General features: G+C 39.1%; 1 protein-coding gene across 10 annotated transcripts; it reads left to right on the forward strand.

Annotated features, from left to right (window-relative positions):
- Positions 1–77: 77 nt before the first annotated feature.
- On the forward strand, positions 78–17,501 carry MLF1 (myeloid leukemia factor 1). Of its 10 annotated transcripts, none has more exons than XM_075031294.1 (8): positions 78–214; positions 5,561–5,723; positions 8,777–8,821; positions 11,188–11,277; positions 12,147–12,275; positions 13,374–13,533; positions 14,154–14,280; positions 15,219–17,501. In XM_075031294.1, the coding sequence occupies exons 1-8, from the start codon at positions 168–170 to the stop codon at positions 15,319–15,321; spliced, it is 864 nt and encodes a 287-aa protein (XP_074887395.1). In that variant the 5' UTR covers positions 78–167; the 3' UTR covers positions 15,322–17,501. The 10 variants fall into 10 exon arrangements, with proteins under 10 accessions (XP_074887395.1, XP_074887389.1, XP_074887390.1 ...); XM_075031290.1 differs by lacking the exon at positions 78–214 and adding an exon at positions 770–880; XM_075031285.1 differs by lacking the exon at positions 78–214 and adding an exon at positions 4,231–4,409 and having other exon boundaries at positions 11,191–11,277.
- The last annotated feature ends 622 nt before the right edge of the window (positions 17,502–18,123 follow it).

Consider the following 18,123-nt stretch of genomic DNA (forward strand, 5'->3'; position numbering starts at 1 on the left):
CGGTTGCCACGGCAACGGCGGCGCCCGCCCCAGCCCCGCCCCGCCGCCTTCGTCACGGCCGCGGGCGACCAGTGGAGGCGCTGGGAGGTGTCACGTGGGGCAGCGGGCGCCGCCGTGAGGGGCCGGCGGGGCTGGCAGGGCGCTCACAGCGCCGGGGAGCCGCGGCCATGTTCGGGGGCTTGGGGCGATGCTTCGAGGAGGATCCCTTCTTCCGGTGAGGGGCCCGGCCGGGGTCCCCCCTGTGCCCCGGGGTGCCGGGTCAGGCCGGCGGGAGGCGGCCCCTGGGGCTCCAGCGCTGGGGGGGAGGCGGCGGGGCGGGTCTGAGGTGGCGGGTCGGGGTCTGAGGTGACGGGTCTGAGGTGGCGGGTCGGGGTCTGAGGTGGCGGGTCGGGGTCTGAGGTGGCGGGTCGGGGTCTGAGGCGACCGCCTGAAGAAGCGCTTCGAGGTTCTCGTCGCCCTGGAGGACGCGTGTCTGTGCGGGGTTAACGGCCGGGGTGGTTCACAGCCGGGCTCTTCTCCTTACCTGAAACAAAACGACCGTCCGCAGCGTCCTCTAAAACTACGCAGGGGTTTAAATTGATGCCAGTGATCTTTTTTTTATATACCAGAGTCTTGTCTCTTACTCCCCTCTTCAGCAATGCTTGTAATTTTTACTGTCTCACAGCGCAGGGAAGAACTTAATCATCATTTCATAGCGACATTGACTCAGAAGAAATCTTCACCTCCATTGGTTTGAGTTTCTTGATTTTGTTTTTTCTTCAGGTTCTTAAAAAGTCGGCAGGTGCTGGATGTTCTAGCTTTTCTGGGCTTATTTGGTGTTTTTTGCTGTAGACCATTTCTGAGCTCCTGTTGTTGATGCATATGCTAAAGGCAACACCAGGTATTCTTGCATTAAAACTTTGCAAACCTGTGTGTGAGATCAGTAAAGGCAAACTGTCTGTCTCCTTGTACTGATTTCCAGAGTGGATGCTGATGCTTTAGCTCAGCAAATGTGTTTTTTTGGTTTCTATACCACGAGCACAATGGTAGTGCTTGGGGTAGAGCATGTCTATGTACTGAACTCTGAAATCGGTTTATTTCCTGTGGGAATCTTTTTTTGCCCTTGGAACCTAAAAGTAAGTAGTGTGTCATGCAAATGCTCTCCTAGAGTGCTGGGGCAGCCAAAACTGCTGAAGTATCTAGTCTGGCCCCAATTTATGTCTTTTGTCAGAAACTGTAATCTGTAGCGGGTAAGAATGGGATCAGAGAACTCAGAGGAGCCTGAATGATCTTACTTTTTCTAAAGACATGGTACCTGCTATGTGGAGCTTCATTACAAGCAAAGATAAGGGATAATGCTGGTGGGTGGACGAGGAAGGGTAACACATGAGGCCTTGTGATGTGGGTTTGTTGACTGTATCTCCTAGTTACAGGACATTCTAGCTGAGGTTGCGTTTGTACCTCTTAAAGGAGAATCTACTGCTTAGCTGCAAAAGCACGTTCCTAGCGCTGGGACAGTTTCTAGAGCTGTGCAAGATGGATTAGTACACTTGGTTTCTAGGAATGCGCGCACCATTGTAACAACTGATCAGTTATTTGCAGGATACACTGTGCACAAAACTTCACTATGCAAATCCTCTGCATGAAATTAAAATAATAATGGAAATTAAGTCTTTTTTGTAGTAATTTGTAGTGTGCTTTTGAAATGCCAGTTGCTTTCCTCTTATTTACTCATTTTTTTAATCCATTTTTATTGTAGCCACTGATGCAGTTTAAAATTGTAGGGGAAAAAAAGATTGTGGAAGATAGAGGAAGGGAGTGTGTGTGAAAGAGATGAGAGAGAGACTGATATTGAGATTCATTTTCTTGGCACTGTCCTTGTAAATCTCTTTTGCATATAGTTAAGGAAATGAGCTTATTACTTCAGATAAGATTAGCTTCCAAAATAGTGTAATAATAGGCTTCTGTTGCCTCACAAGGAGAGATTTTGACTGCTGAACTGGAAATAGTGCCTGGGTTACAAGAAATATCTCCATCTGTGAGCAGCTGTCCTGGGGAAGCACCAGTCAGTCAGCCAGCCAGCCAAAGTGCTGCCCAGGCCCAGCTGAGTTTCATCCCTAATAGCCTGGACAGGTGCAGAAGCTGCATCTCCTCTGCCAAGTGCAGTTGGCCTCTGTTTTTAATTCACCAGTACACAGCTTTTGTTTTATTGTTCCAGGTGTTATCGCCAGTGTGATTCTGCAACTTCAGGCTTACATAACTTCTGAAGTAAAAAAAAAAAAGTGTATATCATACAGTTTTCAAAAATAATAAACTGAATGTATTGTTCTAGGACCCTGATTTTTCAACTGACCAAAAATGTACACTGAAATAAGAAGTAACATTGTATTTTTACTATAACACTGTGAAAGGTTTCAGCTGGAACACTGAGCCTTAAACTTTGGAGCTTAAGCCTGAATCATACAAGAACTTACCAAGTGAGATGCGTCTTAGTGAAAATCTTTGCTTGCGTATGTGTTAGCAGCATCAGCCTTTTTAATGTCTCTTTCTCCATACAGTAGACATACTTGTTTAAGACTCTAACAGTCTCAGAGGCTGAACATTTTTGTTCCCTTTATTGATCCCTGCAAACACCTGAATGTCAGATGAAGGTCAAATTAGCTACTTACTAAGCAAAATTTTGTTACTGCAGAATAGTGGATGGACAAGTGTATAAATTTTGTCTCCATTCAGGACTTAATCTTGAAGATAACTTAACGGTGCTTAACACGTGAAGGGCACAAATTCTGTGTGCAGAACCCTTATAGAGCCCCCTTTCTTATTCCTCATCATTTTTATGCGATAATAGTGCAAAGTGTGCAAAAATCATGTCTGTCTCATCAAAAGTATCTTTTTTCCTCCCTGAGAAAGGTCAAATTTTAAGTCAGATGTGATCAATGGTAATTAGAGTGTTCTACACCTGTTGCCATCCTATAAAATCTGTGATTTGAGCAAAGAAGTTAAGATCTTGCATCCTCTACTGGAGAAACTTCGACGTGTTTTTTATATATGTATATTTTGTAAGGGTGACATACTCCTTCTGTAGTTATGGTTTGAGTTTCAGTCATCAGAGCCATCGAGGTAGATTTAATTCCTTGGAAGCCTTGTCTTCAGACAGATTCTCTGTTGACTTTCCATTGCTTTTGCCCTGCTCGGAGTATACCGAAATTGTATACCGAGGCTTGACAACACTAGATCTTTCTATGAATGGCTCCCTAAAATGTCCCTAGGGAATTCAGAGACTTCACTTTTGTTCCTAAATCTGTCACTCCACAGCATATATCTTGCTTCCCTGTCTCTGATAGTGAGAAGCTGTATTTCTAAATTGTTTCGTAGACCTTTCATTTTTTTAAAAAACAACAACAAAACCCCACAGTTTTAGATGCAGGTATGAGTGTATCAGATAGATGTAGTGGAGGGTGAATGGCCAAGAGAAGTTGCCAAAAAAACTGAAATAAGGCAAAAAGGACACTTTCACAAGGTATGAAGCATTATTTTATGTCAGGTGAGACACATTACAGCATGTTATGCGCACTAAATTCAACCCATTTTTCTTAGCTACATGAAATCTATGGAATCTTGTTTTGCTTAAGATGTGTTGTAGATAACTTATTTTATGAGTGTCCTACTTTTGAACTGGCAGGGACCAGGGAGAAATTTTGTTAGGCATAAGTTACTGATGGACTACAATTCATATTTGTGTTTTGATAACCAAACCTATCTGAAGTTTGTGGTGTCAAAATAGATTTGATGGAAGTATGCATATACGGGGGGTAGTGCTTGTGTGCTTCCCTCATCTTGGCTTGTGCGGTGACTTTTTCCATCTGTTCTTCATCCTGTGAGAAGTGAGGGGAGCTGTGTGCGAGCTGCTTATCGCATTAGGACTGAAGTTAAAGCTAGCAGTCATGTGAGTGGGGTAGATTAGGGTCTGCTTAATGACAGTGGTAAAACTACTTCTAAACTATAAAGCTCTCTTTGCACTGGAGTGAGTTAAGTCTGTGCAAAGCTTAAAGGGATATTGTTGTGTTAAAAAATCTTGTTTGCAAATTAATCCAGCGTTACGTTTGTAACCTTATTTCTTCATCACTTAAAAGGAAAAAAAAATAATTAAATGCAACTGTGGCACAAGAGAGTACAAAGCGAAGAGATCAAAGTGGCCACGTGGTGTGGAAACTAGTTTTCATGGGACTGGAGATAAGGGGTGGAGAGAATAGAAAAGCTGTTCAGGAAACTTTCAAGAGGTGATTGGGTATGGAAGAAGTCAGAGGAACAACCTGAAGCTTTTCTTCATGGACGCATGAGATGTCACGGGAAGGGCTGCGGTGTCCTGGAGAGAATGAGGGTGTGATGTGTCTGGGGAGTGCCAGGAAATTGATAGGAAGGAAGACAAGGTGCTATTAAATTGAAGTAAACATACCTGGGAAATGACTGTTAATGTTAATAAAGTGGCTTTCAGCGGAATGGCAAAGGGGAAAATTAGACAGGAGATGAAGGGTAGAAATGAAGCATGGTTTTTGTATGAAGTAATAACTTGTAGCCTTGGACCACAGGCAACAGTACTGATCATATATTGTGCTTCTGACAAAATCGTATTTTGCTCTTCTTTTGGCCTCAGAAATATTTAGTTCTTGTCCAAATTAGAGAATGCAAAGAATTAAGTAAGTAGTAATGGAGAGCAACTTGAGCAATGTTTTACTTGAGAGTCAAGCTTTGGGGTTACTGGTGGGATTCTGTATGTTTTTGGAAACAGAGGCTGAGTGTTTAGAAAGAGAGGAGAAAAGGGAGAAAAGTAACAGGAAAGCACAAAAGCAGTAAGAATCTTTCTTCCTAAGCAGAGAGAAGGGATGCAAGAACGCGATTTGTGGAAGGGGAGGAAAGGGAAGGCAAAGATGGAATAGTGGATGACTAAAGGAGATGGAGCTGGCTTGAATTTAGATGATAGTATATGTTTTTAGAGCATGTGGGTCAAGGAGGATGAAAAGTAGAATGGGAGTGGCCAGCAAAATAAATTTGAGGGATGGGGGGGGAAATCTAGTGGGACATGATGAGTTCAGTGAGTAGTACCATGCTAAGCTTTGGAAGATGAAAGTGAAAAAAGGAGAGAAAATAATAAATAAATAAATAATTCTTTTAATATCAGGGGTTGGAGGTAGAAGTAGTGATAAATAAAATATAGGTTAATTTTATAGTTCCTGGCAGATAGTAAACATAGGCTGGAGTGAAAGATAGCTGCAAAAGATGGAATATTTTTTGAAAAGATGAGGAAAGAGAAAAAGCAATATGGACACCCAAGAGCATAGGAGAGCTGAGAAGACGAAAGAACTAAAACACCCAACCAACTTGAGAGATGGAAAGAAAAGTGAAAGAAGTGAGAGTTTGTAAGGAACAGGAGATTGCCCAGTTGGGTCCTATCAAAATAAAGAATTTGAATAAGGAACCATATGGAATGATTTAAAAAATTGAGTTTTAAAAATTTTAGAGCCATTTTACATAGCTTGGAATAAAACCCAATGACTTTCTATGCAAAATACCTCTTTTTCAGCGATCCTTTTGCTGCACACCATGAATATATGCGGCAGATGATGAGAAGCTTTTCTGATCCTTTTGGACGAGATCCATTTCTCAGTATAACAGATGGTGGGGAGAGAACAGTAGATCGAAGAGCACGCCAGGACTCTCAGGTTGCTCTAAGAGGAAATCACAGAGTAAGTATTTTCTTAATCTCTAAGGGTTGCTATATGGAATTTACATTTACTGGTAATATAGTTGGCTTCACATTTCCATTTCTGTTAAATTTGGTCCAGTGGAAACGGAGGCCTGGCTCAGCTATTGCAACCTTGGTCAGATTGTTTCATCGCTGAGTAAAATGTGAATAATACCTCTCTTGGTTCCTTAATGGCCTATTACCTAGCACTGACAAACTTCTCTTAGGACTAATAACAAGTCTGTGTGTTACTGAACATTGAATATACAATATTTAATGAAATAAACTAAACATATTTATCAAATATTTGGCTTAATAAGTATTATGTATTAAATGTTTCTATTGCAGAAAAGCATTAAAAGTGTCCAGTGACAGAGCCTTCTCTGAACACTTACTACTTCCTTTTTATGCTAACTTTACTTAAAAAGGTACTTTGAATATTTTGTGCCTTCACACTGCACTTTAGTATCTTGTGTCTAGTTATTTATGTTAGTTTGATTTAACACAAAGCTGTGTTTCAGCCACCTAAATAGTATCTACATAGATATTTTTAATCCCTGTTTCAACTTTGCAGTTGTGAATAAAGGCTTCATATTCTGTATTTGGTCTGATTCTTAATGGTTCCTCTAAATATAAGACTGGGAGAATTAAAGATCAGGGAAATTGATATGAAACCTAGAATTTCTGTAAATTACGACCTGAAACTAAGAAGTTGGCCATGATCTATGCTTTACATAAAGTATCTTTTCAACTCTCTGGGCATGCAGAACAATTAACAACTTATGCTTCTGTAGCTAAACCTTATCTAATTGCTGCGTTTAGAAAGGATATATGTTTGAAGTTGGTTCCTTTTGCTCCACCAGGCAAAATATTTTGCAGCTGAATGATCTCTTACTTTGATGAATCACATTTGATTTTAAAAAACAGTTGGAAGACAAGACAGAGTACAAGGGCTTGTGGAACTCAGCCAGATTTGGTGGTGGTTGTTTAAACCTAGATATTTAGAGCTTAATAAACATAGCTGAAACACAGACTATCACCTACAAGTCAAAAGGGTAACTGTCAGATTCTTTCCTCTGTGCTCATACACTGCCAGTTAGTTTCAAATATAGATGCTGCTGAATCTAATTAGGGTGTGATCTTTCCTCTACTGAAGCAGATTCTTAGGCCTTGGTTCAGTAGGTGCCTAAAACCAGATCAGACTTCTTTTTCCTTTAGAAAAAGAATATGTCAAACCTTACCCTAATAGCTTAGGAGTTGCGTCCCTTGTTCTTGGCAGTGAGGAATAAATGTGAGGCATAGAAAACCTTTATCTGTGGTTACAGAAAGAAGTTAAAGGTACAAGAGCGCTGCGTTATTTTGATAAGCACAAAAGAATTCCACACCTGCTAAAATCTTTCCAGTGTCTTTTGATGTTCCTCATGTTTCACCTAAGAGTTGTCAGCTGTCAAAGACTCAGCACTGATTACTTGAGCCTTGTAATAATCTCAAACTGCTTTTACTGGTTTCCCTCCAGAAATAATTCAAACGCTTAAAATAATTAGATTTTTATGTAGGAAAAGCTGGATTTCTTTACTACCCTGTAAAATACACTTTGTTAAAATTACCCATACTGATTACTGATACTGTAATTCTATGTTTAAGTAAACTGTAGCATGCCTAAAACTGTTTTACAAGGAACAGAATTTGCTGTAACAACTTAATGTGTGTCAATATAGCATTCACATTTGAAAATGCTTTTCCTTTCTCAAGCAGGTTTGCAGTGCCAGTTTTTAGCCTCTTGGAGGGAGGGGAGGAGGAAGAAATTATATGAGCAGGAGGAAAGGGGTAGAACATGAGATACTGTCATTCAGTTTTGTTTGGATATCTGATTGTCCTATATATTAGCTTTTAGTATCTATTGTAAAACAGAGTTTATAAACTTCATGACTAACAATTTTATTTCCAAGGATATCCTTTTGCACTTTTATATATATATATATATATATATAAAAAAAAGTATTATTCTTTTCTGTCACTACATATCAGACAGAACTGCAGTTTGAAAGAGCTCATAAAGGTATTCAAGAATCAGATAATTCCTTCTCTTTGTATTTAGTTATTGTAAAGTGCTTGGTACTTCTGTCTAACCAGCCTCTCTTTAGGAAGGCTCCTATATAAGTCTCCAATCTTAGTTTCCTGGAAACATCAATGTGTTTTCCCGCATCTCATTGCCCTGTCATATAGGGATATTCAATATCAGTTGGTCAAACAGGAACTGTACTTGTCAGTGTTTATAGCTACATCTATTTATACAACTGCAGAAGAATATAATTTGCTCATGGGGGATTTGTCTTCGGTTGGTTCTGTATATGATGATAGATTTACCTAGAACTTCTTTGCAGTGACCTTTGAAACTGCTGACAAGTTAGACTTCATTTTGTTTATCGCAAGGGATGTATGGATATTTTAGAGAAATATCTTTTATATTTACATTAATCTCTTGTTCACAAGCACTCTATGTACTACAAGTCAGCTGCATCACTTAATTCTTTTTAAGCTCTAAAATTGTATGCCAGCCTTCTGAAATTTAATTACATAAATTTACATTAAAGGGACTATTGATTTGTTGATTTTAATCAACTTTCAGCGATGGGGTTCTGTTGCATGAGTAGAATGAAGTGTTTTCAGAGAAGCTGGAGATCTCTGAAGCACTGTGCCATGTTTAAATAATTTTGGTACTAAGGTTGCTATGGTATACAAATGTTTCTCAACTTCTAGCTTTAAGCGCTTCTAGTACATACATATGAACATGACTTATTAAATGTGGTGACAGCTATTGCTTTCCAATATCATTAGTATAAATATATTACTTCTATATACCCGGAGACTACTTTGTATTATATTGTTGTAGCACACTATAAATTACCAAAGTCCTCTTGAGTGACTGTTTTTATTTGATCAGAGATGTTTAATATCACCTGCTGTGTATGAAAGTGCTGTATATGAAAGTTACTTCTGCTGTGTCTGGTAACAGGTATAATAACTAAAAGATGCTGGTCCTTTTTCTTCCAGGCAACAAGCTGCTCCCTCATGCCCTTTGCAGGCTTTGGTAGAGTGGTTAGTATCCCAGGAGCAATAATCCTTGTAGCTCTTGCTAGTATGTGCATACTGTCTGCATAACTAAAGCATGGACAAAGGCTAGTCTCAGTGTGCTTGCAAACTGCTTTCGTTGGTGTTTAGATAGACAGAACAATATAATTCAAGAAAGATTTCCCCCCCCCCCCCCTTATTAAATTAAAATGCCGTGGTAGACTAAGTACACTGTTATCAAGATTGGAAAAGTTACTAAGCAGCTGGCTTTTCTACGTGGCAATGTATCCCTTGGTGCTTGATCTCTGATGGATATGAATGAAATAATCCATGGAGAGAGACTCCAAACTGAGTGCTGCCTGTAGATGGACACTCGCGGCTTGGAGTGTGTGTGTGTGTGTGTCTGTGATACCCATAAAACCTGTAACACTGGTCACAGCTAAGACAAGCCAGCTTCTGGAGACAGAATTTTCACTGGAACTGAGCTTGCAGTGGTTTTCAGCTTCAGTTTTTTGGGGGTCTGGAGTATCTTGTAAAAGATCTGTTAAAAGTACCTAAGGAAAAAGAAGTTTATTGTTATGACCCTCATGGAGCTTTTTGCTGCCTTTGGAAGGCTTTAAAGAGTCCTCAGATTGAAAACCAGTAGCTTAGAGAGTGGCTCTCACTTGCAGAACAGATAAATATAAGCATGGGTCTTTGAATTTTCAGATCTAAAAGTATAACTTGTTTAATTATCTCTTCCAGAGGCACAAATTGGCAACTTGCTGTATGCAAAAAGTGTATTAGCTAATCAAAGGTCTTTTGCTATTAACTGCACAGGCTATGGTTTACTCCCCTGCCACAATCTATGGCATGTAATTCCATAGGTACAGCTGATTACTGTGTAATGTCATTGGTCAATGTCCAGATTTCTACCTGTAGGAAGCAGTTTTTTGGGGTTACTGACACTTGCAATTATTTGATACCCTAAATTGTCTATAATTATAGTCCATAGGTTTTGATAGCCCTTAGGGATTCACATTTCTTGCTACTCAAGAAAAAAACTGAAGATTTTCTATATTTGAATTTTACTTAGTTTTGTGCTTGAACTGCAGATTTTATTTTTAAACTTTTAAATACATAGCCAATTCTGATGTTCCCAGTAGTTGGAGGAACACGGGATGTTCGCTGTGCTAATTAGCATCCTGGTGTTTCATAGTACCTTAGTAGTGCAAAGGGCTGCTATGTGCAACCCAGCAGCCTGCCTCTTGCCAAAACTGCTGGGTTTCACAGAGCCCTGGGAGCATTTTTCCCCGCTATTGTCACAGCCTCGTACCTGTGGACCAGAGCGTGGTGGTGGCATAAGTAGCTTTCCTGGGAAGCTGCTGGGTATGCGTGTGTCTAGAAGCTCACCAACCACCAGCACGTGGTGTTTGCTCTTAACTAGCTTACTCCAACCAGAGCTGCTCGTGTCTGAAACCAGGCAGCCTGGTAGGGAGTTTGAATGGGTCCTGAGGAAAAGCTCCTAGTAGGAGAGGAAAGGGATGGTGAAAATCATCTTTATCATCACCACCTGCTGCACTGGAGAGGAGCCCAGAGGAGGATGCTCATTTGGGAAGCATTGCTGTCTTCCCAGATGGTCATTTAGGAGAGCTCACCCTTTCCCTTCTTTCTGTCTCCCTGTCTCTCTCTTTTTTTGTTTTGTTTTCTTCCAAAGGTAGCTTTCATCAGTATGGTCAGTATATGCCATCAGCTACAGATCCTATTAATAAAATTCTGTGTATGTAAACCTGTCTTAGTATCTATCCTCTATGCAACACTGGATCTTCTGCTTTCATGTAAAAATAACCAATGAATGTTTTGTTGAATACATCTATAGCATCAAGTAATTAAGCTGCCATTAAAATACCAAGTTATGGTTCTCTGATTTTTCCATGCTGCCCTTTTACAAGTAATGTACGCTACTTTTGCAAAGGAACAGCTATGTCTGCTGGGATGCATTTTCAGTGTGATTCCATATGTATTAAAGGATTTGCATAATAGAGATAATTTGATCTTCAATAGATTATGAGGCATGGAGGGTCATCTAGTACTTTTTACAGCAGAAGCTAGTTAGGTTAGATGGTATATGAAAATAGTTCTTGTAAATTGGCCACAGTGTGAGCTTATTTTGACATTTGAGTGTCAAATCTTTCAATTCTGTCTTTCCAGTATCTCCAACTTAATAATCAAGCTCCCCGTGACAGCTTTCAATTTTTCATTTGAAAAGATGCATTTTTGGCTTGTCTATGAATTGCAGTCTGTGGAAACCTTTTTGATGGTCTGATTTGCATTAAAAAATGCATGTAAAAGAACAGCTTCAGAACTTGACGAGTCAGAAGACTGTGTTTTAATTTTAATGTATTTTCTTTTAGCAGGATGCAGATTTTGGGGAACCTTTTTTTGCAATGGACAGGATGATGTCAAATATGAGAAACAGTATGCTGGAAATGCAAAGAAAATTTGTAAGTTTTTAAAAATTTGTTCTAAAATTAATTATATTGGAGAATGACAGTTGTTTAAAATATTACTCAGAAAGTCCTGCCAAGAAACAGGTTACTAGTCTCAAGCAGATAGTAAGAATTTATTCCCTCCCCCCCGACTATATCATGGTTGTAATTCTCTATGCTGTCACTGATTATTTGCAAACAACAGTACTTTAAACATATGCTTGATTCTCTGGGGGTTAGAACTGCTGCAAGTTATCTGGTCTCTGGCTGTTGCCAGAGCTGGCACCTTAAGTGGAGGAGCAGTTTAAAGTGTTACTGTACACTTAAAAACAACAAACCCACAAACACCTAAATGCCACCCTCCATACAACTTCCCTCTGGTTTTATTTTCAGTGCTGCTTCTTTCTTCTTTCTTCACAGCCTTTGAAGATAACGCTAGTGTCTATTAAGTGTTGCTGAGTATATGTATGTACTGTGTTTTACTGGCCTTGTAAAATGGCTTGTAACCACTGTTGCTCAAGTCCTATTTCACCTGAACTCTTTACACACCTTATTATATACTGTATGTGGCAAGACTGATGTTACAGGTTCATCTTCATTACTAAACTATGCCAGGGCAAAAAACTGCTGCCCATGCTTTTTACTTGTTATTGTGTTTCCTGGCATGGGGAGACCTGTGGCTGGACAAGGCTAGGCCAAGAGTGAGGGCATATCAAATGCCAAGGTCTCTTCCCAACAGGCCATATCTATGGTGCCAGGACTGAGGGTTAATTTGTCAGAGGGGTATTCGTTTTCATAATGATAAGATAGTCTCAGAATGTAAGTAGTACCTTTTATCTGCAAGTTTTAACTTTTATTAATAAAGAAGTCTACATTGCTTGTAGGATGACCTGTCCATTCATCCAGATGCACACACATTCAGCTCCTCCTCTGTGATGACATACTCCAAAATAGGGGATGAACCACCAAAAGTTTTCCAAGCTTCAGCTCAGACGCGCACAGCTCCAGGAGGTGTAAGTAGTCCTGAGATGCAGCAAAAAGGTGGTATGTAATTATTGGAATATTATGTTCATCTATACCAAACCACAGCTTCCTTCAGGTTCTTTTTACTGGAGACAGTTACGCTTATAATTTAGAAAAATATATGCCTGTTTAAATATTGCTCTATATTAAAGGCTTCTTAAGCTAAAGTGCTGTTTTCTTCCTTGTAATTTGTATGCTTCTAAGTATACATCTAAATAAATTGTATGCCTATCAAAGACTGGAAAAACGGAGTGCCAGAACAGCTGATTCTTCAAGACAGTTTCCAATGTCTTTCTCTTTGCTATAATTAATCCTCTTCTTGTACATTTAAAATTCTGTCTAAAATATAAGATAGCAAGAGGCAGTCTATTTATGCAGAACATGGCTTCAAATCATCCCCTTTACTCATGCACTTGTAAATGCTTACGTAACGCTTCAGATGAAGATGCCCTTTCATTGACTTCCTTGCAGCTGTTGCATCTAATTCTGCTAAGAAATTTGAATTTGAATTTGAACCCTGAAGCGAGGTTCATGAAAGACTATATGCGAGCAGTAAAGGCCGTTGAGCATGATTGGCTGTGGGATATGTTCAAGCTCAAGCAGACACTCGGTTATCAAAAAGGTTCTAATAATATACCTATGAACACAGTGTTAAGTGGTTGCCTGGGTTTCAAGCTAGTCAACATGACAACCTAGTAATTAGTTGTCCCTTCATGCTGAGAATATTGGCATCGGCTGTTACTCGTTCTGTTGTCAAGGAGAATGTTGAAGACTTGTCTGCATGTAGTATATTTAGACTAGGCTTTTTTTTCCCCAACAATTAATATCCAGTATGTATGTTACTTAAGGAGCTTTAGGTGTTCTTGTTTAACCCTCCTGTCTGTTGGCAGAAAGAAAATAGACTTGATCTGTGCTTTGTTGGTGTATTTTCAGCCAACACAGTAAATGAGGCAACTGGAAAAGCCTGTAAAACTTAACTTTTTCAAAAGAAAGATACAAAACCTTTGGGGAAGAAAATTGGAGATTTTTTTTTTAAACTTTTCTTCTTTTTTTGGTTGGAGGGACATTTACTTCCCTTTTTTATATAGGTTAAGGAGACAAGAAAAGCACTTAAAGATTCTGAAAGTGGACTGGAAAAAATGGCTATTGGTCATCATATTCATGATCGTGCCCATGTCATTAAAAAGTCAAAGAACAGCAAGACTGGTGATGAAGAAATGAACCAAGAATTCATCAACCTGGATGAAAGTATGTCTTTTTGTGCAGTTTTCTAATGGGCTTTACACTGTTGTTTCACATACCAATTTTAAAGTTCCAGCTTGAGACATCTTAAAAGGGACTGTTTTTCAGACAGTCTGAAAGTCCAGAAATCAAGTTTCCTTAGTTGATACAAATTTGGACAACCTAAGTTAAAGTAACCAGTTAGATGTGAAAATGTTGTGTTATAATGCAGTTGGTACTGTTTGCTTGTACAATAACTGCTCATATTTGAAAATACTTTTAATTATACTTTATGGTTTCAAACAAACTTTTAACAGAACTTTACTATTTCCTGTGTGTTTATTTGTGGCTAATATATAAAATACATATGTAAGAGATCTGTAGTTAAAAGCTGCATATACTTTTACAACACAGTGACTTTCAGGGTTTTTTATTTTTATCTTCCAAACATAAGCCTACTGGCACTAAGCTTTTAGTTGTCTCTTACAGAGCCCCTGTAAAAAAACTACAGAAATAGTTTGCAGGCCACGTGGAGAATCATGGACCACAAGTTTAAAAAAATACCGTTCACAAAACCCGATTTTCGTTACATGTTTTTTCCTATCTTGTTTGCATTTATTAAAAAGTAAACTTCAACTGTTTTTCAGCTGAGGCCCAGACCTTTGATGAAGAGTGGCAGAAAGAGATTATGAAGTTCAAGCCATCTAGAACTAGATTCACTTTAGAAGCTCCAAAATACAGAAGTATTCATCACATACCCAAGGAAGTAAGGAGGTAAAAATAGTTTCCTACCAGAATAAAGAAATACTAGCAGCAGAATGAAAATTCATTCTGAACAAACAATGCTTACTGGCAATCTGAGGAGAAATTGCGTGGTTTATTCCTTCTTTCCTCATGATGCTACAGTGTAAGGCAGTATTTTTGTTAGACTAAATTTCTTCAAAATTTAGGTTTTTTACTTTGAAAATTACTTAATTAATCAATAGGCTAAAATGGTGAGTGTTTTTTCTAGAGAAATATGCCAGTGCTTTTAGCTGAACTATGTACAAATGTTGTCGCTGCTCCCACAGTCATTAAACTGGGTTAGTTGCATTAAGGTACAATCCTTAATGAAGAGTAGGTTGATCTGTTCCCTTGGGTAAAGGGAAAGGCACCTTCCATATAGTTGGAGACGGACACACCCCTCTTTGCAGGGTTAGATTTCAAATGAGACCTCTTCTAACCTTAAAATCAGGAAGTCTGTGTAGGAATGAGGAGTTTATCTGTAAACGCAGGAGCTCCCCTGCACAGACTGCCATCTGCTAAGCTTCAGGTTTTTTCATCTCCTGTTGACATCATTTCAGTGGAAGTTGTGACACCTTTATCAGTGGCATGTTTGGTAGAGAATGCTACAGAAGGGAAATACTCCTCTTCTGTAAACTACACAGTGCACTTTCCCTCCCGCACTTCTTCAGTTCTAGAGGTTTATTACAGAGGCTACTTCACCTTCAATTTCAGTTTTCAAACTAAACTGTCTCTTTCTCCTCATCGAGTGTGCGAGATAAGGAAACAGTCCAACTCTATGGTGGTAACAATGGAAGTAGTTTTGGAGGGAGAGTCTCATCTGTCTTACAACTAAAATAACTATACCTCCACATAAGCAATTAACAAAATGTATATTCCCCCACCCCATATCGTATGGTGGTTGTGATTTTTGTTGCTCTTTGTTTCAGAGAGAAACCACTTGCGCTTGCAGGTTCCAGGGAGCCCAGAGTTTCTTTGGAGAATCTCAATGTGAAAGGAACACATGTCCCCATCAAAAGCAGCAAAAAATAAATTGCTTCCATTCTCCATTTGAATGGAGTTTCTTCAGAGAACATAATGGTGCTGCATTGCTTATGTTATAAGTATACACGTATATATGACCAATTTCTGTTCTTTGTTTTAGTAAGTATTAGCGTGGCTTGCTACTCCCATCTCTTGACAACTGAATGTTCTTTAAAACTTCAGACCCTTCGTTAAACCATCTAGTTTCAGTAAGTTAAAAAACCAGCAACTTTCCAACTTTCCACTTAAAAGCACTTTAATGGATTATCACTAATTCTGTTTAAAAAAATTTTAAAAAAGCTTTCATTTGCAAGATTTTTCTGCTACAACTGCACCAGCCTCAGTTACAAGACTTAAAGCCTTGTAATGCAACTACTTTTTCCCACACTCTGTAACTTGCGCAGAAAGTAAATTATCTTTTTATTTTGTGTGGCTGAAATAATTATTAATTTTCTAGGTGCTACTGCAATTAATAGAAATTAAATAGCCATGATATATAATCTTGCTTTAAAATCATACTGTAAATTGTTACACAATCCCAAGATTCACCTTGCTTTAACATGACATGAAGTGAGAGGAAATACTAAAATGGCAGATACTTCGAATAAATTTTAGTTTATTAGCATTGTTATGTTCATAAGCTGTGCTTGCATCTCTTATTTTCTGTGCCTAGACTGTCAATTTTGTATTTTTTGATCCTTTGGATATTTCCTTTGGAGGTGGCCCATTATTTTTCATTCTTGAAGGTTCTCTGTAGTAGCTTTTAATTATTCTGTAATAATACCACTGTGTCCTCAAACTCAGCTGTAACTATTAATCAGTAAAATATGTGGGAGAAATTGGTTGAGTAGGCAGTAGTTTAACTGCGTAACAAATGATTACACCATTCTGCTCTAAAAAGCTAGAAGAGCCCTGCATACAGGAAACCGTTTCCCCCCCCTTAGCTGAGATTTGTTTGTATTCTTTTGTGTCCTGTTTTTAGTGGATGTAGAATGATCTGAAATCCAACATTTGATCTCCCTTGTTGTTGTTGTTGTTGTTGTTGTTTGGTTAAAGAGTCTGGCGTGCTAGAGAAAAGCCAATTGTGTGACTGAGAACAGGAAAGGTCTTTGTTTTAGAAACGTTAAGTTTGTATGCTGTTTTGTTATGCAGAATTGATCCCCATGTCGTAGTGTAAGTGATTTCAGTAGACTATAACACTAGCATTAGCACTATAGCATATATTTCAAGGCTAAAACATAATAGTGCAGCCTTAAAAAAAAAAAAAAGGCACTATTTATAAAAGAAAATAGGTTTGGTAAGTGAAGATTAATACTTGTTCGGCTAAAAAGGCAATGGCCTTTAAATCACTTATTTCTGCAGATGCCCCAGATTATTTAATTCTATGTTTATTAATGTGCAAAAGTAATCAAAAGTACTTCTGTTGAACTCTGACAAGGGAAAGACAATTGTTTCTTTGCTTGTTTAATGCAGTGGTCTCTTTCTATTACTGGAGCAAATACTAGTGGCAATAAGTTTGTGCTATTGAACCATTCTACGAGCAGCCAAGGTAAGAGACAGTTTACTTTAATAGGCAGGGTGTGTTCTAGAGCAGACGTGTGCACACATCCCTTCTGCCACCCCTGATACAGGGGTAGCAACCTCCGACAGAAGGACAGGCTGAAACAGCGTGATATCAGTCAAGCCTGCCAGAGGATATCTGCCAGAATCCCAAGTCTAAAGGATGCTTTTGCTCTCCCTAAAAGTAAGGGTACAACTCTAGGGCCTGATCTTCCGTACCCTGAAGGCAACATCCATTTTGCAATAAATGTCAATGAGAATGTAAGGCTGTGGAGGCATTTTCCAGGTATGGCACTTAAACCTCCTAGTAATAGCACACGAAAAACTTTCCTGCTGTTTAACTTCAGAAATCCTTGATTTGAGAAACACTGCTATTTAACAGAAAATAGTATTCACCTGATGACTCGGATTTTTGTCTATGCTTTACTGAGATAAAAAACCATGATACGTATGTGTAATCAATGAAACAACTACATACTATGGTTTTAAAATTATAGTGGAAAGAGGCTAATATTCACTACAGACTACTTTGTTATGCAAAACAATGTTCTAAAATGTAATGCAAAAGAAACTGTTCTATGTAGAAGCATCTGAAACTGTAATTCTTTAATAAAGTTATTTATTATTTATGGTTATTGTTTGGCTTACTCTACACCACAAAATGACTTGTGCGTTACTTATTTTGGGCTGCTTTGAAACATTCTTATATGTGACACCACTAGCAACACAATGGGGGCAAGTATGCCCCTCCGTTTCCAGAAGGAAAACATGCATTTACCACAAAAAAAAAGTTTGCTAGAAATGAATGGATGGGGGTGGGACCTGACTATGGTGATGGCCAGGCCCTTTCTCTGCTGCAGAACTGCTCTTGGAGTCTCCTCTGGAACTGTTCCTGCTGCGATCCTAGTAGTGGGGGATTTTTTTTTTTTTTTTATATATTTGAGACTATAGGTACACACTGTAGCTTCCCTGAGCTCAGCCATGAACCTCTGTATGCCATCTCTTCTAACAGCCACGTAATGGATGCTCTTACCTGATTCTAAATGTGAGAATCTCCTCTGTCACAGTGGTGGTTACGAGAGGGAAGTCCTGCCGAGCAATGGCATCAACTTCACCTCCTGGCCTAAGCTGGGCTGCTCCGTCTGTGTACATGTAACGCTGCCTTGACTGAACCTTCCTTGCCGTTGCAACCCACCATTGACAGCGTTATAGATTGCTGCCTCCGCTCCACGCAGCATCCTCCTGTGTACC

Source organism: Buteo buteo, chromosome 7, assembly GCF_964188355.1.
Source record: "Buteo buteo chromosome 7, bButBut1.hap1.1, whole genome shotgun sequence".
Taxonomy (NCBI): Eukaryota; Metazoa; Chordata; class Aves; order Accipitriformes; family Accipitridae; genus Buteo; species Buteo buteo.

Bases quoted from the DNA above. Each gene is read 5' to 3' on its own strand.
- MLF1 (XM_075031284.1), top strand. From the start codon at position 4,321: ATGTCACGGGAAGGGCTGCGGTGTCCTGGAGAGAATGAGGGTGTGATG. The intron at 11,278-12,146 runs GTAAGTTTTTAA...CATTGCTTGTAG, and splicing joins TGGAAATGCAAAGAAAATTT to GATGACCTGTCCATTCATCC. The intron at 12,276-13,373 runs GTAAGTAGTCCT...TTTTTTATATAG, and splicing joins CGCGCACAGCTCCAGGAGGT to GTTAAGGAGACAAGAAAAGC.